Source organism: Varanus komodoensis, unplaced genomic scaffold (assembly GCF_004798865.1).
Source record: "Varanus komodoensis strain SLA01 unplaced genomic scaffold, ASM479886v1 scaffold87, whole genome shotgun sequence".
Lineage (NCBI taxonomy): Eukaryota > Metazoa > Chordata > Lepidosauria > Squamata > Varanidae > Varanus > Varanus komodoensis.
In genome coordinates, this window is record NW_025336565.1 from 485,970 (window position 1) to 509,278 (window position 23,309).

Genomic DNA, 23,309 nt, shown 5'->3' on the forward strand with positions numbered 1-23,309 from the left:
GCCACAGAATGTGTCCTGGGTGAGAAATATATTTACAGAGGCTCTCAGAATTCATGCCAAGAATTTTCACCTTTCGGAAAAAGAGCCACATCTGGAACAGGACAATCCACAATTCCCCAATCAGGAACTTCTTCCAGAGTTCACCTTTCTCCCAGTGGAATATTGCATGCTCCCCACCCCTGCCAGGCTTCCAGGTAGGCAGGTCTGAGAAGGGGTCCTTCCTGCTATCAGCTTGACAAGAAACACATCAGTCCCAACTTCCCCAGCCTCCAGATGTGTTGGACTGCAACTCCCATCACTTCCACCCAGCATGCCAATAGTCATACTAGCTGAGAATGATAGGAGCTGCAGTTTAAACACATCTGGAGAATATTAGGTTGAGGGAGGCTACCCATCAGATCACCGATGGCTTCCCCCTATTCTTGCTCAAGGAAAGCACAACTGAATGGCACATCAGATCAGTGACTTGCTGCAGAACATAATCGCAGCTGCTAAGATGAAAGGAGAATATGGCCCTGAAGAAGAGGGGAGAGCCAGAACAGGCCTCAGCGGGACAGTAGGAAAGTTCACAGAACTCTAAATGTGATGAGCTGGGGTGGGGGGGGGATCCTGGGATGGCAGGGGATGAGGCAAGCTCCTCAGATACCCACTTGATACAACTGCTCTCCACTCTCCTGGTGTTACCTAGAATTCAGTGAGGTCATCATTGAAATACAGCAAAACGGCTGGTGTGAAGGAATCTGCATCCATGTTGAGCTGGTAGAACTCTTCATCTTCATCTGGAATCTGGTTCTGTTGAAGGTTCTTGTTCATGTCTAGGTTGCGGCCTTCATATTTCCATGTGTAACTGGCTGCATGGGCATTGTAGGGCAGGTATCGCCGCAAGATCTCCCACATGGATTCCTCTGCACACACCTGTGGAGCATTCCTAGTTACTTCCATGCATGGAATCACAGGATTTGGGGATACATTGCAAAACCAAGGGATTCCCTTACACCTCCATGACCTTGGCAGAGCAAATCAGCCAAATTAACTATTCACGGGGGTGAATACTCAAGAACATGAGCCAGGAAGGAAGTCCATTTGCTGAAATCATGTTTTTTAATCCTAACTCTGTGGAAGTAGGACAGGGCTCACTCACCTCAAGAGCATGTTCCTGAGAAGTCAGAGTGTTGATGATCCGAATATGCCTGGTTTTGGCAGACAAGAAGCCCACCTCATATCTGCAATCTTTCCACCAGGGCCTGCCGAAGTCATTTGCCCAATCTGAGCGAGGCAATGGAGGTGGGACATGCACAAAGCGACCTTGTGGGGTATAGTACTTGAGGCACCCAGTGAGAGGGTCGATGTGCGTCAGTATCTGGAAGAAAGGCAAGAGATGTCAGCAGGAGTCCTGCACTTGACTCATGGCCAGGAGGGGAGTGGGTGCTAAGAACAGGGCTCACACACGTGATGACTGACGTGGTGTCAAAATTAAAAGCCATCTGTTGAAATTTGTGGTAACAGGAATAACTAGTCCTCTTTACTTTGCCTTTGAAACGCCACTCAGGGAGTATCCATTTTAGGATAGCAAAACTCAAGGAAGTTGTTAACGAACTAGTAAAGCCCAAAGAAGGAGAAATATCTATGGTAAGTGCCAACCATTTTTAATGGAAGATTATGCAAAATCTAATAAAGATAAGACATACAACAAGTCTTGATCATAGCTGAAGAACAGAGAAATCATGGAAACTGAAGCCTGAGGGCACTATAAATGGTGGAGTGGGCCATCCTGGGCATGTGCTCCTTGCTCACTGAGCTTTTAGCATCCCACCCTGCCCTATGTTTTCTTAGGGTACTGCAGAACTGTGCTTGCAGGCAGCCAGAAAAAGTGCCATGCACAGCCTTTGGAAGGAGCATAGAAATCTGCAGAAGCAATGAAAATTGGGTTGGAGAGTAAGAGGCAGAAACCCAGGTGGCTAGGAAATGCTGGGAGTTGGAGATTTTTCCTGTCTAAAACTGCATTAGATTGTACCATAAATCTACAGTCCTAAACAGACTTACGAGTACAAGGAATAAGTCTCAGTGAACTCATTGGAAAAGACTTCTGCACATACTTAAATTGGGTGGGTCTACCTCTGAAAATGATCCAGAACCTTCAGTTTGTTCAAACAAGGACAGCTAGTTTGTTAACTAGGTCTTACTGATTCAGTCATATCATGTCAAGATTGTACCATCACCACTGGTCTCCAGCCCATTTTTTGCCCCCACTCAAAGCGCTGGTTTTAACCTTTAAGGTGCACCCTATGTACGCTTAGACAGAAAAAAGGCATAAAACTTCCACCACCCCCTGGAAGCCATACTGGAAATTGTAGGACATTTCCCTGTCTAGACGTGCATCAGACTGCACCTTTAAAGACTTAAATGGCTTGGGGCTTAGTTACTCAACCTCTCTCCTAGATTTACTTGTCTGGATCCTAAGATCATCATCTGAGTCTTCTGTCTATGCACACTTGCTAAATGAAGTGAGTTCGGTTGCTAAGAGAGAGAGAGCCTTTTAAGAGGTGGCACCTACTTACAGAATGCCCTTCCAAAGAAGTTTGCCTGGACACCCAATAAATTCAAACAAACAAAATTTATGACAATAAGTGTAAGTACTCTGTTAAACAGCACGATAACCCAAACACTGAGATAACTAACACTCGGCTGACCTTTCTCAAGCGTTGTCCTCAGCCCCAGCCACTGTTCTCAATTGCCCCAAGTGCCTGGAGCTAAAGTACTCACATCTTTGGTTTTGGGGTTGAACCAGTGGCTAATGTCTTTCCCTGCTGCTTCCAGAATAGGTTTCAGCAAGAGATCACCTGGATAGGCAGATTACACATATATTACATAAACAGGTAAACCTGCCTTACCCCAAGTCAGAGGCTGCCTAGGCCAGGATTTAACTAGTAGCCTCTCTGCCAAAGGGGGGGCGGGGGCTTTCAAGCCAAGATGGGGTCTTTCCCATCTTCTGCTATCTGATCCTTACATAAAAGAAAACATCCAGGAACAAGAACTAGGGCAATATGCATGCAAATAATCTAAATTTTCACTGAGATTTTCTTTCAAAATAAAAAAGGAGGCTAATTTGACCATTGGTGTGGAAGGAATGGGCTGGAGGTATAAGTGGGGGCGGGGGGTAAAAACAGGAGCACCTTCTCCACTGGTGTTTCTCCTCAGCATCCTGTACCAAGATTTCATATTTGCATAAGCAGTGTAATACTGCACCAATGTAAAGGTCGTATACATTGCGTACGCTGCCCAGAGCTCTCCTGCAGGTGAAATGCGGCATAAAGCAAACTAGAGCGGAACCGGGAAGGGACTGAGCCTGGCTTGATACTGAAACCATAATGGCTGCATGGCTCATGTCCTGTGGTGAGCTGAGGAAGGAAGGGTCGCAGAATTTCAAATTGGGCTCCCGGACATTCATCCAGGTGATACAGTGGCTACAGGCAACTCTCCCACTCTGGCACCTTCCAATGTATTGAGCTTCAGCTCCCAATATTCCCAGCCAGCATGGTGGCAGCTGTAATCCCAAACATCTGGAGGACACTGGGTTGGGTTTTACTTGGAATTCTCTCCCACCGGGACTTCTGGCACCCACAACTCATGCCTGGCGCTTTGAGAGCCCATGCGGCACAGTGGTTTGCGAGCCAAACGGGGATTTGGGAGACCCACGCTCTCATCCCCACACAGCCCCAAAGCTCATTGGGAGCCTTCTGCCCAGTCACAGCTTCTCAGCCCAAGCCATCAGCCATCACAAGGTCGTTGTGAAGATTAAATGGAGACAAGGCAGGGGACCATGGAAGACACGCTGGGTGCCTTGCATGAAAAAAGTGGGCTATCAATAGGATAAACGAATAAGCTAACCGAGCAGCCCGCCTCTCAACCGGTCCCCCTCCAAATTTTGGGCCATAATTCCCATCATGCCACACTACTGGCCCCGCTGGCTGGGTTAGATGGGAGCTGTAGTCCAGAACCTTTGTTAGGCTCCAGAGGGGGAGTCTGCAACCGAGCATGCAGGGGCCTGGTCCCCCTTTTGGAGGAGAAACATGGGCACCTTAAGCAGCGCATTCAGCCCCCTGCCAGCCGCTGCGGGGCGCGGCGAAAGCCACGGGGGAGTCTGCGGGCTACTTGGGGGGCAGATAGGCGGGCATGGCGGTGAACCCCACAGGAAGGGGGGCCCCCGCATACTTTACCCTGGTTGGCCGCAGCCAGGGAGGTAAGGTCATAGACCCTCCCCAGGTAAGAGACCCAGAGGTCCCAGGGCCGGTTGTGCACCGCCACCTCCTGCGGGGTGAAGTAGCGAGGCCGTAAGGAATCCATGCTCCGGAGCAGGCCGCGCCGACGCCGCTGCCATGGCAACCGCCAGCTCCAGGCGCCGGGCCTGACGGGAGATGACGTCTGGCCACGGGGAGAGGGAGGGGCGAGGGAACCGGGGGCGGATCGTCCTGGAGCGAAGGGGAGCGGCGAGTCCGCGCACAGGATTGTGGGAGCCTGGTGCCTCCAGGCCTTCTGGGAGCGGTAGTCCCTTCCTGCGCCGGCGGTGGGGAAGATGGCGGCCCCTGTGGCTCCGGAAGCGGTGCAGCAGCAAAGGGGGGAGGAAAATGGCTGTGGAAACAGCCCCAGCCCTGCAGTAAGTGGCGGGAGGGCTGGGGGTCCATGTCAGCCCCCACCAAAGTGTGTGGGGGTTACACTCCCCCGCGGGGAGGCGAGGGGGCCGTGCGTGGGGGGGGGGATAGGCTTGAGCAAGAACTTTACAGGGCAAGAGTGGGACCCGACGGAGAGGGGGGGCGGGAGTCCACACAGCGAGCGGACGGGGCTGGGGGACGTTCAATTCCCCGGGGGTGCAGCCCCGTGCACATTTAGGCAGCTCCTTGAAAAAAGCTGGCTGGGAAATGCTGGGAGTTCCGAATCTGTTTTAAAAATCTGACCAAATGTTCCTAGGGTTGCCCTGAGTGACTGCAAGTTTTAAGGGCCTGGACATCTGTATCAATATATTTATTTCACACTTTGTATTTCCGTAACGCCTTCAACAAGCAAGGCAAAACGATGGGTCCCAGCCGTCTCCTCCAGCCTGGTGTGTCTTCCAGAGCAGTTCAGCCAAAGGCATTCTCTGTCATCCAGCCTATAGATTCGTACATTGAAATTTGGAGAAAATGCATCTTTCTTCTACTCCTTAGCAAATCTAACTGAGAAACAGAAAAATGGGAGCCTTTTGGCTTTGTTATTCTCTCAGCATCAGGTTAAGACTTTCCTCTACCTTTAGGCATTTGGCATCATGTGATAACATTTGAATCAAATTCTGGATTTTTTTTCTTGTTGATTGTTTAAAATTGCTTAGGAAAAGAGAGTGTGCAATCGGCCCATATGTTGTATGCTGACAGGTTTTATGGTTTATGTAATATTGTATTTTTAAAGTTTTAACCTTTGGAAACTGCCAGGAGAGCTTTGACAATTGGATGGTATAGAAATGGAATGAGAAACATATTGGAGTGAGAACTACTCTGTATCATGCCTTTTTGTGAACAGAAATCAAGAAGCAACAGTTTCCCCCAAACAGGTCCATGTGCCAGATCACCCTTTCCCACCCAGCTTTCCTCCAGGTGTATTGGACTAAACTCCCATAACTCCAGAACTAGAGACCAACCTGATTTTATACATAAACTGCTGTAACCTGTTTTCTTCTGGTTGGCAGTACACAAAATAGGCAAATGGTGTGTCCCAGATGGAGGAGTCAGAAAAAGAGATGGGGAGGCGCTTCATAAAGGAGAACCTCCCATGTGTTGTATACCGACATGACACACCTCACTGTGGAGCAATGGAAGGAGAGAGGATGAAGCTGGGAGCATCCTAATCCAATGTCGCATCCTATAAAAATGACTCTCAATAAGGTCTTGAAGTGAGAGCTAGGTGGCTAGAAGAAAGTGGTGGCTTACATTCTCTCTGACTTCATGGGTGCTCCATTACGCCTTGAGGGAGACGGATGCCAAACCTGTTTCTTGGAGTCTTCCTAAGCACCTGCCAAGACCAGCCTAATGTGTTATCGCCCTTCATGAGGATTGCAGGCTTGGTTTGTGCTGTTTTGAAAAGTAGAAAAACAAAGCCAACAAGGAGAAAAGACATCCTAGCACCAGTTCTTGTGCAGTCTTTTCCAGTTAACCAGGATAGGAAGACTCCCTCGTTCCTCTGACCCATTAAGAACAACGCTCTGTGTCTTCTAGGATTCAAGTGAGGAAAAAGTGGATACATCGTACCTGCATGCTCACCGCAAGCTTGAGAACCTTCTTAATAAGAGCATGCGCATCCGTATGACGGACGGACGGACCCTGGTGGGATGCTTCCTGTGCACCGACCGAGACTGCAATGTGATCCTTGGCTCTGCCCAGGAGTACCTCAAGCCCACAGGTAAGTGTGGTCACCTGAGTTCTCGGCTGAATGCCTGCTCTCTTAGATTTGTTTAGAAACAGCCATTTGCTGTCCAGTATTTCCTGCAGGCTTTAAGGGAGCAGCCATGGGTTAGTGCTGGAGGCCCTGCTTTGCCCACGGAAGGTCCCTGGTTCCCTCCTGGGGTTCTCCAGGTGGAGCAGGAAAACATCCTGTGCGGAAACAGCATCCTAGGCTTGCCAGACTCAGGCTCCTTCTCGGGACACGGCTGCCTGCGCCCCTAGTTAATTGTCAGCTTGCTGCGCCTGTGGAATTTTCTATTCCATTCCTCAGCCAAAAGAATTCCCAGGTTGCCTTGCAGTCGTTTGTTGGCACACGATCGTCTCTGGTGGCAGACGTACAAGGCTTGATGCGCAAGGAAAAGGGCAGGCGGAGGGAAGAGGATTGAAACAAAAGGAAAACCGGCTTTGACCAGCACTGCCCCCTCGGCTCCTGTGGGGTGGGGGTGGGTGGGAAGACATGCCAGCCAGCATGTGGACCAATATTCCCTCTGCCTTGAGTTGCTTTCCTTGTTCCCATTTCTTTCCTGGAGAGCCATTGATGTCATACAAATGGTGGGGGCAAATTGTTCGTAACAAGTCATTCAGGAGCTGGGAGAGGCCGGGGGGCGGGGGCAGCCAGCTTTCCTGAATTGTCTGGGAAGGGACTTTGGGGTTTTCCTGGGAAGAAGAGGGGTGCAGCTGAGGAACTTTCTTTCTTTTTCATGTAAGCTGTACTGAGACGCTTGTAGTGGGCTGCCTATAAAAGCTTTTAATTGATTAATCAACCAGCCGAACACCTAGATTCCCTGGCAGGAGCCAGGAGTGCTCTAGGCTCTGTTGGGGCCTGAACTCTTGACTTCTCATCTTCGCTCTGCTCTGCAGACTCCTTCTCCACCGGAGAGCCCCGAGTCTTGGGCCTCGCCATGGTACCAGGCCATCACATCGTCTCCATCGAGGTGGAGCTGGAGAGCCTGGCCTCCCTGCAGTACCTGTGACGCCCTGGCGTCCTCCAGAGCCAAGACGCGTGTCCCACGGAGGGCGACTAGAGGTGCTCTCCTTCCCGTTCCGCGTGACCCGGGCTTTGTGGTGGTCATGAAGAGCGGGAGCTCTGCCGGTCAAACCGGACCAGAGTGGTGCGTGAAGTGGGAACGAGGAGGTGTCTGCGGCCTCAACCTGGGAAGCGGTTGACTGTAATGATGCTCGTATTTGTCTGGTGTTTGTGAATTCAAGGAAAAAAACTCAGTGTTGTTTTTCTGAAGCGGTGTGTGTGTTTTATCACACCTAGACCAGGGTGGGCCACTGTAGGGGGGCTCGGGGGCCACTCTCCACCCCCACGCAGGCTGCTCTTCCGCTGTGGTTCTGGTGCCAAAATTTGCTGGCAGCAGCAAATGAAAATCTGTTTGCTGGTTTGTTAGGAATGCACTGCTGCAGAGCGTAAGAAACACCGTGCAGCTGGATGGGGGGAATGACTGCTAGCTCTATAGCAACAGATATCACTGTGCGGCAGAGGATGCCCCCCCCCCGACCCAGTCGACACCCCTTCCCAGCTCACCCCGAAATGCTGCACCTCTGTTTACTGCTTTTGAGCTCAGTACCCCCAGATGCTTGCTTGCTCTTCACACGAGCACAAGAGTGTGCAGCTCACGGCTTGCAAGCAAAATGCAGCTCGCAGGGGGTTTAGGTTTGCTTCCAAATGGCTGGCAGAGATGCACCTCCCTTTGAGCTGTGCTGTGAAGGACTCACACGAGCAGAGACAGCCGGAGCCCCTCGGCTATTTCCAGAAGCCTGTGGGGCAGCGCTTGCAGTGCAGGGAGCAGGAGAGGGGCAGGGACCCTCCTTCCACTCACCTGGGCCCCAGCCCAGACCCTCACCACCTCGCCGGCTCCTTTGGCCGTCCTTTCTCTGCATACACCTGTGCTCGCCTTCCATCTTGTCCCCGTCCCCCCAAATGAAAGAGGAATCACAACATGTTTTCAGCCTTTTCATATCAGCACTGAGAACTGGTGAGGAGTCAGATGAAGATGCAGAAGCCACCGATTCCTGCGCCATGACTCTCCTGCTCTCCAGCTGAAGGGGAGGCAGCAGCCCTTTTGCTGTACAGGAAAAGGCAGCGTCACCGTGATGTTTGTGGGCAGGGGAACATACAAACTGGTGCCAGGAACTCACTTCTTAACTTTTCCAAAGGAATGTCTGTGAAAGTGTGATGGTGCAGCCCCAGCCCTTTGTTAACCCCTAAGAGTCTGTAGAGCAATAGCCAGGAATTGCACATATTCTAATGTCTTTCTTTAAAAAGACCTCTAAAAATAAAAGTGGAATTTGTAACATATGAAATATTTGCAGAATTATGTCTCTTTAACTACGAGAAGGCTATTCAAGGTGTCACCTTGGCAATTTCATCCAGCCTTCTTGCAGCTTCTAAGTTTTCGCATAAGGCCTAGAAACGTGAACAGAATCTCCAGAGGAGGCATCCGAGACCCACCGCTCCACTGCAGAACGCCGCTGCAGAGCGGGTAAGCAATCCCGTAGTGTGGGGAGCTCTGGCTGGTGGTGCGTACATGCAGCCCCCCGCCTGCCTGCACGGAGGGGCATTTGCGCAACGGAAGCCCTGCCAAAGCCGCCTTGGGAAGCAGCAGCACGGCCTGCTCCCAGATCGACCTCTGCGGTTGTTCCATCCACAGCAAACCTCGCAGGAAACGGTATCTATAGATAGCAAGGCCTGTCTCCTTTGGCTCGTCTTTGCTCCCACATCACAATGGAGAGCTTGCAGGAGCCGGAGACTGTTATCTTATCCAAGGTTCCTTCCTCCCCAGAACATGGAGTTTCCATCGGCCTCTTGGCGCCCAGAGCTGATTCAGTTCTTCCTTATCCTGTTCGGAACAGGATATTTGCATGACTGACCCCACAGCAACAGCAACAGCCTTTCCCTGGGTGGTTGGTGTCCTTTCCGCCTTTGACAGCTGCACAAGAGGTCAGACTTCAGCTTTCCTGGTCACTGCACCTCCATGCCAGGAAAAGCATCCCTGGCTGAACTTCTGTCTTCTGGCCTAGCAGCTTCAGCAGAGCGGAACAGAAGGTACCAACACTTTCATAGTGAAAAACAACACTTTGTAAATGTAGGGCCTTCTCAGGGGAGTGTTTCCCTATAGCTGTTCCCAAGCACGCTCTTTTTACCATTGTCCTGCGCCAGAGGTAGATTGCAATGAAATCGGGACCAGGATACCTAAAGGAACGCCTTCTTCCCTATTTGCCTTCCCGCCCCGTGAGATCGGCAGCAGAAGCCCTTCTCCGGGAACCCTCCGTGAAAGACGTTAGGAGACAGAGTACCCGGAGGAGGGCCTTCTCTGCAGTGGCACCCCAACTATGGAATGCGCTCCCCAGAGGGGTCCGCCTGGCACCATCATCATGTCTTTCGGCGCCAGGTTAAGACCTTTTTATTTAATCAATGTTTTAATATTCAATTTTATTGTATTTTATTAATTTGCAGCCAGTGTGGATGGTCAACTTATCTATGCCGTAAGCCGTCCAGAGACACAAGTAATTGGACGGCATACAAATTTTATAAATAAATAAATTATCCCCATTTCGCAGAAGGGGAAAGAGAGGCTGCAGTATTCTCTGACACGGGCTGCCTCAGCTGAACCCCAGTTGCCAGATTCTGAGTCCTGCAAGCTACGCTCATATTTGGCAGCCTCCAGATAATCTGAGCGTTGTCCATTCCGGCAAGGAGTGATAGGAGCTCTGGTCCTCAAAACATCCTGAAGACGCCACGTGGCCTGTTAAAGCGGGCGGGAACTAGAAGGCCAAGATTTCCAGATTATGGCCCATTCTGTAAAGAGAGAAGCCGGAAACAGGGCGACTAGGTTCCAGTTTGGACACGGCTTGTGCACATCTTTGCAGCACATTTGCTCTGAATATTCAAATGAGAATCCACTTTTTGAGGAACTGCAACTCAGGTGTTTGAATATAAAACTGAAATTGATATGGAGGGCTGCCCAAATTCCTGCTCAAAGGCAATCAGTTAATCCTTATTTATTCCAGCGGAGGAATGCAGAGTCTAAGAGAAGTGATTTTTACAAGGTTGTTGAAGGCTGTGCCTTATTCTTTCAATTCCTTGTATTTTTACTCGCTGTTGATAAAAAGCCTGCAAGCACCTTCTGCCTGCTTCTCTGGTAGAAAGACAGTTGTCTGACAGTTTCTACCCAGCTGGCTGCATGACTGCAGCGCTTGGAAGATCAAGACGTTTATCATGGCAGATGCTCAGCTCTGCTCTGCTCAAGCCCATGTCAGCAGAAGCAGCGGCTAGTTTTGGGGGCAACAAGTCTTCCACAGTCATTCAAGAGGGCACCTCACTCATCCTACCTGTGCCTCATTTGATTTGCAAGATGCCAGGAGAAAAGTGCCAGCAAGGTGAGTGAAAGCCAGACCGACAGCTCCTTGCTGTGCCAGCTTGGCGCAAAAGGTCGGTTTCAAACATGGTATGTTCCCAGAGGGAGAAGGTAGAGAGAAGTCACCTGTGTGAAACCTCAGCTGGAAAGCTGAATTCTATTGGAGATGTTTTCCAAAGCAACCATGCACAGATGCCTTGAGATCATTTACCATAAACTACGCACTTGAAAATCCCCACCCCATTGCATTGCATTGCATGTCACCCTCCTGCAAAATTCACCAGGGGGGACTAAATAATTCCCCACCCCCTCAAAATACAAAGGCAGTTGCCCAAAAGTTTGCAACAAAGCTTAAGTATGCATACTGACAAAACCGTACAAATTATTTTCATCTTCAGTAAATGTATTAACTGTATAGGAGTTAAGTTTCCAAGGACTCAGGTTGTCAGGAGGGTGAGAAAAGATGGGCATTTCTTTTAGGAAATCAAGTACTGCCTTCCACTTTTCAACAGCCCTGGCTGCGTAAGCAAAAGGGTCATAATTAAGGGAAGAAAGGAGACCCTAACATCGCAAACTCTGCCCATGACTACTCACAAGAAAGCCCCATTGAGCTCAATGGGACGTACTCCCGGGTAAACAAGTTTAAGCTTGCAGTCTAAGGAGTTAGCCTGTCTCTCCCCACCTCCCACCCTCCACAAACTTACAGACCAGCAAAGACAGTGTCTCTTCCGATTTGTATTTGTTTGCCAACATTTATGAATGGCTTCCATTTAAAAGATACAACCACACAATATACAAAAAATGCAGTATAAAAACCATAATAAAAAGCAGTATAAAACATGGAACGGGCAGGAGAGTGGCAGCAAGGAAAAGGAGGACATCTGTTCTGGGAAGGGTTGCGAGGGGTTTTCAGTTGGCGCCAAAACCCCAGGAAGGCTGGTGTCTGGCCCGTCTGGGCTGGGCGGGAGAGGAAGGGACTTGGTGCAGCCCAGCTGAAGGCCCTGCCCTGCACGTGATGGACCAGCACCTTGACCGGCAAGAGGGCGAGGTTGGCAGCCCAACGGGCGGCCCAGGAACCAGGCGCCCCCTCCTGCACTGCTTTGGGCATCGTCAACAGGTGCCAAATCCTGGAGAACTGGCCAGCAGCACGGGCAAGATGCAGTTCGGCAGGACATGCTGGCTCAAGCTGCCCCCGCTACCAGCCCGGCTGCAGCGTCTTGCCTCTGCCGGGCCAGCCAAAGGGCAGCGCCACCTGTGGCCACTGCAGTGACCCGACGTGCGGGGGGACAATGCACAGGCCACAGTGCTTGCGCGATCCTTGTCCGGGAACACAAAGGGCCTTCCATGACGGCGCCGGATCGTGGGGCAGCCCCAGCCTGCCCAGCCCCAGCCAGAACAAGCAACTTGCCCACCTCCCAGGCTCGGGGCCCACCCAGCCCCATCCTGCCAGGCTCGGGGCTCCGTTTAGCGGCCTTCACCCGGCCCACCGCCTTCTCAAGCTTCCGGTTTCAGAGCTGGTGCAGCGCGGATCCGTCCGCGTTGCCATGCTGCACTAACACTGGACTGGAGCCAGGTACTTGCACCACAACGGCTCTGGGGCTGCTTCAGAGGGCAAAGGTCTGCCCATTCCGGTACTGAAGGATGTGAACCAGGGCCTGCTTCTCTCCTCTCCTCTCCTCACAAGCCAGACAGGCATCCTTCCTGTCCGTTCTTCCCTTCCCTGAATGATTCATGGTCCTTGCGGGGGAGAGGCTGGGGATCGCAGCTGCTGCCCAAATCAGCCACCTCACCCCCTTCCCTGAGCCAGGCGTGCCTGGTTTCCAAAGGGCCTTCGCACAGCCACAGTGGCCACACTAGCAGTGGGTCTCATGTTCGGGGAGAGTCTGACAGACCGCAGCACATCTCACTGCAGTGATGCAGCCACCCTTCGCTGGAAGAGAGCCAGTTCCTCCAAAGCTGGCTGGTTTGGGTTCCTCAGCTGATGTTCTTGAAGCCCAGCCCATGGTCCTATGGGGTTCTCCTTCCCGTGGCGATTTCAATCTCCTGGCCCCCCACCCCCACACCGCCACCCCTCCTCAGACCCAGACTTTCTCCACCGTGTCGAGGTCCCGACTGCAGCAGCAGCCGGAGCTGTGGTACTGGTTTGCCGGGAGGTTCTTGTAGACGGCTTTGCTGTAGGGGACAAGGCAGTAGCCCAGCTGGAGCCGGCGGGCCAGGCGGCAGTAGGCGGCCAGGGCCAGGACCAGGAGGGGCACCACGAGGGCGAAGCCCACCACCAGGAGCGCCACGGAGGCCGTGTCGTGCAGGTGGGCGGTGCAGTATTGCCCCTGGGCGTGCAGGAACTGCGGAGAGAGGGGGGTGGAGAAAGCACACTTGTGAGAAAGCGCGTCCCAGCTCTCCTACCCTTGAGCAAGGCCCATGCACAAAAGGACAGGGTGCTGCCCCCCCCCACCCCCATGCGCATCGGGAGTTTCGCACACCCCAGTGGCTGGGGAACGGGGGCACCCGGGGGGCTATGGCGCCCATCCCCTGCTTGTGGGAGCCGGCGGGGCGGCCACTGGGGGAGCAAAACGAAACCTGGACGAGAGGCACCTCCTCAAATCCAGGGGGGCTCTTCCTGTGCCCTGTGAGCAGAACCAAGCCGGGAGTACCTGGGGACTCTTTCTCTCTCCCCCCCCATATGGAAATTGGCAGTGATGGATCCCCAACCCAGCCACCTCATCTGGCAGCCAACTGGGGGATGGGGGAAGGTCTGTGTTTTATCACTTTGTCCAGCCTGCAAAAGACCCTTTCTCTACTCGGGGCATATCCCAAAAGTTTTGGGCTGCAACCAGCCAGAGGGACGGGAGCTGCCCGTGCCCCAGCTCATGTTCACCAGCTGCCCAGCCCCATGGGTGCTTCCCCAGGATGGGATGGAAGGGGGAGGGGAGGGGAGGCACAACCTTCCCCACTCTAAGACGGGGCGGGGGCTTGTGGGGCTGGTGGCCGCCATGCCTGGAATGTGCTCTTTGAGGTTTTGCCTTTTGTTTTTTCCGGCCCCACAAAGCCGTCAAAGCGGTTTCTGCAGGGTCTGGCTTTTGTCAGTGTGAGTGAACGCTCTGCCCTGTGCCCCCCACCCCCCACCGGCCTGGCAGGTCTCCTCCAGCAATTCTATCCAGTAACCCACCTTCGTTTAATGCCCTGAACATGCCATTTTAGACACAGGACCCTCCCCCCAGCTCCAGCCCTGGCTCTCTGCCTAACCTACCTTGCAGGGCTGTTGTGATGGAGATGGAGAGAGAGAGAGACAGAGAGAGAGAAAGAATCATTTAAGCTGATTTGAGCTCCACACAAGAGGGAGAAAAAGACAGGATTTGAATGTTACGATGCATACAGAATAACCTTCTGCCCCTCCTGTGGTTCGATCTATATGCACTAGCTAGCATGGCCAATGGTCAGGGAGTATGGGATTTGTAGTGCAAAATATCCAAAGGGGCCTGCCCCTCCACTGTTGCCCTGCAGCTGGGGTGCAGACCCTCTCTGAGTCCAAGGGAAACGCCTTTTAGAGACGCAACTGAAGGCAAAGGAGCGCTGTGGGGCAGAGACCCCCAGTATTTTAACCTCGCACCTAGTGCCCACAGCTAAGTCTTAGGAGAGCAGAAAACTGGAAAACCACCAAACGAGGGCTGGCTCGAGAAAAGGGGTGAAGCCAGGGAGGGGACGGGCCTCGGCCAGGTGTGGCTGGAAGGTTTTGCACACCTGCTGTAGGAGGAGCCTTAAAAATCCTTCATCCCACGAAAGGGGCGGACGCTCTTGGATGCAACTGCTACGCCCTGCTGGACGTGCAGCCAGGCTGAAATGGCACCGACGCCTCCCCCATCTCCATCACGGAGCTGGACCGAGGCCACGGTGGGGCTTGCTGCAGCCACAGGGAAAGGCCAGCGGCCCACGAGCCGAGGCGGCATCCCGTGGCGCCCCTCCAGAGGGAACGGATGCGGCACGGCACTTCCACACGAGACGCCAGCTGCACGGAGGGGGCCGCATCCTTCGGCACACGGCCACACATGGGGCGCTGCGCTGAGCGGCTCCGTGTGACACGTCCCAAGGGGAGGGAGGCGTGGCAGGAGTTGTCGGAGCCCACCGCCAGCGGGGCGGCTTAATCCCAGCGCATTCCACAGTAGCTTCCCCTCAGGGAAGACCACCCCAGCGCTCCGCAGCCGCCCGGCCAGCTGGGTGGGGGGGCTCAGTTGGTCAGGACTGCCCAAGCAAGAGTCACAGGACTCCTGAGCCAGAGGCCAGCTGGGCCCCCAAATTCCAGAAACAGTAGTACAAAGTGTGTGATACGAAGGAGGCTTCCTAAAATACAGAAAAGATGCTGGCCTGAGAATGATGGGACTCTTAATTAAAGCATACACTTAAAAGCCATCTCTTACTGTGTGTCAGCCTCACTAAGCCATGAAGCTCTCTGCCAGAGTGCGGTCCTTAAGCATGTGCAGAGTAGTTTCCTCTCCCTCGTGCAACTGCGGGCAGCCCCCGCAGCCTGGAAGCACTCGTACATCCTCGCGCCTCCAGTTCAGAAGCTGCTCTCCAAGGCCATGCCTGGAAGTCCCAAAATACTTCCTGGCTTGATGGACTGGCTTGCGCTCCCCCCCACCAGAATCTGTGCGTGTGTTCGAGAGCACGGTGCCTCATGCCGCCAGTCAGCCCTACCTGTAAAATGGGCATTTTGCAGGAGCTGCTCTGGGTGGCCAGCACACTGAAAGGTGTCAGGTATGTTACAGGTGGAGGGGTGCAGCAGGGGTCGAGACTAAGGTATTCTGCACACTGAGAGAAGAATCTGCCAACTAGCAGACACACCTCAAAGTTAGCAATTTGTTTAAATAATGGAGGAAAACTAATTTGCTTTGTTAATTGTGTGTTAACGAGGCACTCCAGCCCAGACTGGCTAATGCGATTGCTGCTGTGCTTTGAGGGAGGGCTAGGAAGGCGGCCTGAACTGCGGATCGCTGCGCATGTTACTTTTTGCATTCAAGGCCGAGCGAGCGGAGCGCTTTTTGCCAGCCCGGGAGCAAAAACCCATCCGGAAGCCCCACCTTGGAATTTAAGTCCAAGCTCCTCAACTTCTCCAACCGAGAAGTGCTGCACGTGGCTGGCACCCCTAAACTGGAAATTCTCTTCGCTTTCAGGCTCCAGGAAGAGAGGACCTCTGAGCCAGCGCAGAGTATCTTTTCTTGCTTTAAAAAAGACATGCTTCGAGGACTAGGCCTTACACGAGGAAAAACGGATTTCGGGCAAATGATTCCGAAAACACATCCCCCGCTTGCAGCTTTCCTCTCCAATCCTGGCAACCTCCCCCCCCCCCCACCCCAACACACTCATTCAAATTATATGAATGTTAATAATACGCATTTCCAAAAGATCCTGCTCTCACTGGAAGAGCGCAACTGCGCACCCCAGTTCATTTCCAACCCGGGGAAATTAAGCCCCGCGGCGACGCCAGAAGGGGCGCCCCGCGGCCCCCCGCGAACTGGCCGGGCGAGGGTCGCGCACCCATCCACCTACCTTGGAGTGGCACAGGAAGCCGAACCCCAGCAGGACGCCCGCGGGGAGCAGGATGAGCCCGAAGATGACCGCCACCAGCAGGAGGTTGAGCCCCCCCACCAGCAGGTTCTGCACCGTGACCAGGACCGCGCAGGCCCAGCAGTCGAGCGAGCCGCGCAGCTCCAGCGCGCCCTCCCCGGCGTACGGCGGCGGCGGCGGCGGCGGGGAGCCCCGCGGCCCGCTCTCGCCGCCCGGGGCAGCCGTGGCCGAGCGCGCCTCCACGCCCATCGCAGCCTGCCGCGCTCCCCGGCCCATCGCGCCCTTTATAGGCGCGCGGCCCTCCGCCCCGGCCCGGCCGGCCCGGCCCCTCCGCCCCGGGGAGCGGGGAGCGCCGCCCCCGCGAAGGGGCTCCCCGGGCGCGAATTCCAGGGATGCCTCCCCGGCCGTCCCCCGCCTCCTTCCCGCGCGGCCGCGCCGAGCCGAGCCCCGGGCGCGCTGGGGCCGCGAACACGAGGGCGCGTGGGAAGCGTGGGGCGCAGTGCCCCCCAGCCGGGAGCCCGTTGCGCAGAGGCGCGGCTAGCGGACGCCCTTGCCAGCCTCGGCCATTGGCATGAGTGGGGCGCACGCGGGAGCGCCGCAGCTTCGGCCCCGTGGGCGGGTGCGCGCCCCCAAGGCGGGGATCCTGCGGATCCAGCTCCCCGGGAAGGACCCGCGTTGCCCCCCCGGCCGGCCGGCCGCCCCCCCAGGGGCCCCGTTTTCCAAATGGGCCAAGACCCGTGCCTTTCCCATTTGGCTTGCGCCTCAGTGAACGTTTCCCAGCCCTAGAAACAGGAAAGCCCCACTGCGCGCAGCGGAGCAGAGAGATGCCCTATAGAACTCCCGGCATTGCAACATACAGAAAGGAAGGAAAACAGAGTGACTCTTTTTTATCTCTGTGAGTTAATTTAATTTTTTTTTTTACATTTACAAAATAAGTTTTGCTTTCTTCTTGTCCTCTACAGTACAATAAGAATCCATTTGTGTGTGTGTTGCTTTCAGAGAAGGGGGTGGGACCAGGGAATTAAAAAGTGCAGTTTCGGAAGGAAGAGATTTTTACAATGCAAGGTGGGGTGAGGTTCTGTTAAAGGAGGAAAACAACAGATGAAACAGGGTCAAGCTTTATTTTTCCCTCCCCACCCCACCCCCCAGTGAGAAAACTGAGCACCATGTCAAGGAAAACATTGACAGACAAAAATAAAACATTTAGAAATTCAATAAAAATTCCAGCGAGTAGCCAAAAAAGAACAACAAAAAAGAAATACTTAAAAAAATAAAAAATAAAACTGATACAACAACATTGTAAAATTTATTTTTAAAACAAGATGAAGGAAAAGTTGGATCAAACCCCAATAAAGGACCAATAAATAGAGAAATCATTACCAAAAATAGACATATAAATTAGAGAGTGCGAAAGAGGGAGGGAGGGAGGGTTTACAAAACAGTTCTGAGGCATGGAGGTACACATTTAAAAAGTTAGTGGGGAAAGAAAAATTACCCCAAATCTGAGAACATTTATTCTTGCTGATATTTTCAACCCAGTGGGAGTGAGAACTGCAAAGCTGCATTTCAGAAGGAAGGGGCGGCAGATTCCACAAGGAAAAGTAAAGGTTCAAAGGCAGAGGTCTGAACGATTTTGTTGGCCAACGATGAAGCTTCATGGGGCAGTCTTAAGGGTCTTTAACAGAGGAGGGGGCTCCTTGTTAGACTGCCCACTGCCCAACTGGCGGGGGGGGGGGTGAAGTGGGCAGGGAGAAATAAGCCCCGTCCTCCTTCTTGCAAAACGAAAAAGCTTCCCACCTACCCGTGTGTCTGATCTGGGGCGAGCACCACTCCCTTCGCGCAGGGCTTGCCATTCCAACCCGCTGCACGGGGCCCATCCTGCGCGTCGCACAACCACCTCGACTGGACTCGGTTTTTTTTAACGTTTTGTGTTTTTGTTTTTAAAAGCAGTTTCTAATACAAACCAAGATTTTTTTCTTATATTTATATATATAATATATAAAAGGATGTAAGAAATCAAATGTCCATCAGAATAATTAAAAACCACACGCGCAAATTGTCCCCGGCCCGCCCGCCAATATATATAAATCCATGTACACTGTCCCCCCTCCCAGCAAGAAGTTCGCCCCAGAGAACTGAACCCATAAAAGTCCTGTGTTAAGAAACCCGTATTAATTTTTTTGCTTGCTTGCGTTTTTGTTTTCCAAACTCTCTTTCTTTTTTCTTTTAAATTTCCAACAAGAAAAAATGTAATTAAAAGGAAAAAAAAACACAAATCCACACACCGCAAATTAACAGCCACCTCTCGGTCCGCACTTTGTTCTCCTCCCCAGCGAGAGAGACAAAAATTAATGCTCTTGTGAAGAAGGAAATGCACTGATCTCCTCTTTTCTCTGTTCATTGAAGGCCCCGATCCTTGTCCAAGGGGAAGCAGGCACGGTGGGAGTCGGACACCAAACGGGCAGACAGACACGCTCCCGTCAAGTCCAGAGAGGCTGCCGTGTCTTTCCCCTCGATTTTGCTGCCCTTCCTGTTCTCATGGTCATTTTGATTCAGTTTATTTTTCCTTTTTTAATACAAAATCAGCACCACCGAGGGAAAAAGAAGGTCCGTTCTGAAGAATAAATTAAGAAGGGTCCGTGGGGGGAACGTCTGGTGCACCAGGCCCGTGTCGCCCCAGCTCAGGGCAGGCGTGAGTCCCGTGAACGGGTGGCGATCGAAGGCTCAGCTGCTACTGACGGAGGACGGGGGGCAGGCTAGCGCCCCCTCCACCACATTCACGGCAAGCGGGGGGAGGCCAGCTTGGAGCGAAGGAGCCCAGACATCCATGTCCAGGCACGGTATGGCTCATCTTGAACTCGGAGATGCAGACTGGCGAGAGAGCGGGGGGGGGGAGAGGTGGATGGGGGGCTGCGTCCCAGGCTCTTGCTCCTACCCCATTCAGCCCTCCCGCTTTGGACAAATCCGGGGAACGGCGGAGGGTCACGGCCAGTCGCCTCTTGGAGGGGATGGAACGGCCTGGAAGGGTCTTGCAGGGGCTGCCTGCTTCCCGCAGCTGGGAGTCCGGGAAGTTCCCCTTTCACTAGCGAGGGCAAAGCCTGCGGAGGAGTTGGGCGTGTGGGGGGCGCCCGGGGGGCTGAAGCAGCAGAGCCCGGGAGGCGAGGTTGTGCCTGGTGCGCGGAAGCGCAGCGTGGGCAGCTTGTTCCCCTCGCTCAGCACCTGGGACCCCGATGGGGTCTTCCCACGCGGCAGAGGGCGGGCGATTCGGGGCCAAACCAAGGAAGGGCTTCTGCACATGGCTCACAGCGGAACAACGGAGCGCGTGTCCGCCAGCGTCACGGCGGCCGCCCGCTTGGACGGCTCCACACAGGGACTGGGCAAATTGGCGGAGGGGGACAAGGTCCCCCGGCTCCCTGTTCGGACGCCACCTCCAGGATGAGCGCCATCCGGCCCGCGTGCCCCGGTCGCTGGGAAACGGGGACAGGAGGGGCTGCCCCCTTCCGCGCTTGCGCTCTCCCTCTGGTCAGCGGCTGGACAGACCAGACCCTGCTCCCCCCAGCAGGGCCCCCCCCCCCCCCCCCCGGGCCCCCCCCCACGCACTAACCAGGGTGAAGCTGTCGTATATGTGGATCAGCTCCTCCGTCTTGTACTGTTCCAGCACCACGACGCCATGCAGGGACGCGCTCCGCTTGCGAGCACACGCCTCGCAGTGCACCAGGTAGGTGTTCTTGCCGCCATTTTCGCTTGTCACAAAGAGAATGTTGAACACCTCCACCTGCGGGGAACAGGCGGACGTCAGCGCTTGTCCCTGCCGTGCGGCTTGCTCCCTTGCCGGGGAAGGGTTCGGGTTCGGGTCAGGGTCAGGGTGGAAGAAACGCAGGTGAACGAAGGCCACCCCCGCAGCTGACCGGGCGGCCTGGCTCTAGCTGCCACTCCTAAACCAAGTTTTCCCCCTTCTCGCGGTGCCTGCGCAACTGAGCCATGAGCTCCAGTCCTCACCCGTGACTTAAAACCAAACCCCTTCCTACTCCACCTGCATCTTCTGGAAATAGTCCGTGTTTTGGAACCACGCTAGAACTTTCCAGACCTTAACCAAACCCCAACACCCCACTTTGCTTAGCATTGACTCCTGGGATCAAATCAACAACCAAAAAAAAGCAAAATCTAGACGTGTTTTTTTTACAAAATCTCATGCCATGGGACGAAATAGCTTCCTGTACAGCCCCCTTCCCCAGCCCGGCACCCTCCAGATGCGGTGGATTACGACTCCCAGCATCCCCCTGCCTGTATTGGGAGGGTACTCCGTCAGGGATGGCTGAGCTAAACCCTTCCGGGGGCTCAGCCTCTCGCTGGCCCTCGCAGGACTCCGCTGCACACGGGCTCGGCCGGGGGGCCGGGGGGCCGGGGGCTGTTTCCAGTCGTCGCTGCAGCCGCGGTCTGCCTGGCGTGTCCACCGACGACGGCTCAGCGGCTACACGCAGGCACGGAAGAAGAGAAGCCCGCGGCAGAGCCTACAAACGCACGCAGATTTCGCACGACGGGGCTGGGAAGCGGGCGGAAGAGCCGCACAGATGCGGAGGCAGGGGGAAGGCCTTTATTTCTTCTCTGGCGACATCCATCCGGCGGTTCCCGAGCTTGGCTTCCCCGCCATGAAGCGAAGGCAGCCCAGACCTTCTGGGCTGGAGACCAAATCCCAGCCTTCGGGTCCGTCCACCCCAGCGGGGGCCTCTTCCTGGATTTTGCAGAAAGAGATCTACACTAGCTCTTGCTCCAGGGACGAAGAGCATGTCGCATGTTCTTGACCTTGCTTCTCAGTTCCGGGTCACTTTCAGGAGCACTCGGTGCTGGGACAAAGCGCCACCGGAGCCTGGGGCTGACAGCCCAGTCCCAGTGGCAAGAAACTTTGGAGAGAAGGCTTCTTGCTTGCCTCTCGGTCTGGAAGCCTGTCTGGACTTCAGACCTTTAATCCCCTCAGCCGCTGGAGTGACCTTTCAGTAGAAACAGGCCTCTCTCCCTTGCACATCACTGTCTCCCTAGCCAAGAACTGAGGCTTGGTCCTTTTCCAGCCTAGCTGAGTCACGCTTTAGCCCATGCCGCTTTCTTGATTCCGTCAAGTCGTTGCCCCTAGTCCTGCAAGAATCTGCTTACTTTCTCCCTGGCTCAGGTGAAAGAAAGAATCCTCACCGATGCTCTTCAAGGCCTTTCAGGAATGTTCAATCAACTCTAATGCACTCTCCAATGCAGATGGCTGGCTGGAAGCTATTCCTTGCTCACTCACTAGCGGGCACGCCATTACTGCTTGTCTCCTCAGCTGGCTGTGTCGCTGCTCTGCCATCTCCCTGTCTTTCCAAGCAACTGGACGACACGTTCTGTGGTTTGGCTGTGCCACTCTTCCGTCCACCTCTACGCTGCTGCGTCTCTGCTCCACGCTCCCGGGCTTGTCCTAGTCATGCCGCATTTGCCTCGCCCGTCCATCAGGCTGTTGCTCCGCCAACTCCCTGCTTCCTCCTTCCCGTGCCAGAGCCTTCACCCACAATTCGCAGGTCTTCCTGAGCGAGGCGACTGCACTGTCGCCCTGGCATCTTCTCTCTGGTTCAGACAGGGCGCCTTGTCCTCCTCTGTCCGTGTCAACCATCCATTTTGGGCTTGGGGTTCTGGGAGAAGAATCCTGCCAGGGCCCACAGCTGCTTCCTGCATCCTCTCCAGGGGTGGCCACTGGCCCCTCTCTTGCACTGGTTTGGAAAACCCGCGGTTTATACTCACAGTTTGGCTCCCGCTACTCTCTCACAGCCCCGCTTCTCCGAGTTGTCGGGCGTGAAGGAGATCCGACACTCCCCAACTGGAGGTGGGACAGGAGGCATTTTAAAGACAATTAGGCCTCGTGTTAACACTGGGCGCACCAGTGGTCGAGCAAAAGCCTCCGCCAGGTGCTTAAGGTGGGCCCCTTTTCGTGACTGGTGTGTGGCGGGGAACAGAAGTGCAGAGGCCGGTTGCCGGGAGGCTGCAGGTGAGCTGGGGAAAGCAGGAGAGCGCGCAGGGCGGCGCCACCTGCCCCGCGGCCCCAGCTCTGACCAACAGCATCCCCGCACGCCGGGCCCTGCTCCGCCTTGGCGCGGGCAGCACTGCCGACCCTGTTACTCTGTGGGGCAGAGCCGGCCATGGGGACACGGCTGCTGCCAGCTAGAAAGAGAGAGTGGCTGACTGCTGGCCGTGTGGGGACACGGGAGAGCCCCTGGGAAACTCACGTCACATTCATTGCAGTAGTACGCCGGCTCGTCCTTCACCCGGCCCTGGTAGGCGATCTTCTTGCCGGACCGCACGAGGTTCTCTCGCTGCACCTGGCAGTGCTTGATCGACTGCATCAGACAGTACCTGCCGGGGCGGAGGGGCAAGCGGTCAGGATGCGCCTCTGAGCAGGACCCCTTCGGCAACCCCCCCCCCCGGGAGGTAGCACTGCGAGGAAAGGGCTGGGGAGGAAGTGCCGGGCCCAGGATACGCGAGCGCACGCAGACGCTTGGGGTGGGGGGGGGGACCGGCAGTCAGCTCAGCAGAAACGAGCCGGGGGCGGGAGTGAGACGCATGCCAAGGTATGGGTGACGGAGAGGCGTAATCCCTGGAATCTCCCCCCTCATTCTACAGAGATAGGCTCTTGTAAACCCCGATCTCAGTACATGAATACTTTTGACAAGTTCCAGAAGGGTGGACAAGTTAAATCTGCTACAGAAACGTCAGCCAAGACTCTCATGGCATGCTATTTCAGCACAGTCCACAAATATTTATGTTGTGATAAATTTACTAATCCTGAAGGTTCCATGGGCTGTAAGTACTTTGAATTCATTCAAAAAAGACAAATTATCTGTTCGATGATAAAATGATCATGGACCATCTGGGGAGAAGGGAGAAGCCTTCCTTGCGGTGC

The 23,309-nt window shown here is 54.4% G+C and overlaps 4 protein-coding genes across 4 annotated transcripts in view; 1 reads left to right on the forward strand and 3 right to left on the reverse strand.

The window, feature by feature from the left end:
* Positions 1-655: 655 nt before the first annotated feature.
* On the reverse strand, positions 656-4,344 carry LOC123016688 (cytochrome b5 domain-containing protein 1). The gene is made up of 4 exons (XM_044417247.1): positions 4,218-4,344; positions 2,764-2,840; positions 1,142-1,360; positions 656-915 (listed from the first exon to the last, which is right to left on the reverse strand). Exons 1-4 carry the CDS (start codon positions 4,342-4,344, stop codon positions 685-687), a joined length of 654 nt encoding a protein of 217 aa, XP_044273182.1. The 3' UTR covers positions 656-684.
* Positions 4,345-4,532: 188 nt separating this feature from the next.
* On the forward strand, positions 4,533-8,777 carry NAA38 (N-alpha-acetyltransferase 38, NatC auxiliary subunit). The gene is made up of 3 exons (XM_044417314.1): positions 4,533-4,654; positions 6,243-6,426; positions 7,329-8,777. Exons 1-3 carry the CDS (start codon positions 4,574-4,576, stop codon positions 7,439-7,441), a joined length of 378 nt encoding a protein of 125 aa, XP_044273249.1. The 5' UTR covers positions 4,533-4,573; the 3' UTR covers positions 7,442-8,777.
* A 2,774-nt stretch (positions 8,778-11,551) lies between these two features.
* Positions 11,552-16,666, reverse strand: TMEM88 (transmembrane protein 88). Its single transcript, XM_044417115.1, has 2 exons — positions 16,373-16,666; positions 11,552-13,173 (listed from the first exon to the last, which is right to left on the reverse strand). Exons 1-2 carry the CDS (start codon positions 16,664-16,666, stop codon positions 12,907-12,909), a joined length of 561 nt encoding a protein of 186 aa, XP_044273050.1. The 3' UTR covers positions 11,552-12,906.
* A 1,011-nt stretch (positions 16,667-17,677) lies between these two features.
* Positions 17,678-23,309, reverse strand: part of KDM6B (lysine demethylase 6B) — a 28,180-nt gene continuing 22,548 nt past the window's right edge. Inside the window, exons 22-24 of the mRNA XM_044417116.1 lie at positions 22,636-22,762; positions 19,995-20,165; positions 17,678-19,261 (exon numbers count right to left, since the gene is read on the reverse strand). Of these exons, the coding sequence (XP_044273051.1) occupies positions 19,238-19,261; positions 19,995-20,165; positions 22,636-22,762 (322 nt within the window). The 3' untranslated portion in view covers positions 17,678-19,237. The remainder of the gene's footprint in view (positions 19,262-19,994; positions 20,166-22,635; positions 22,763-23,309) is intronic.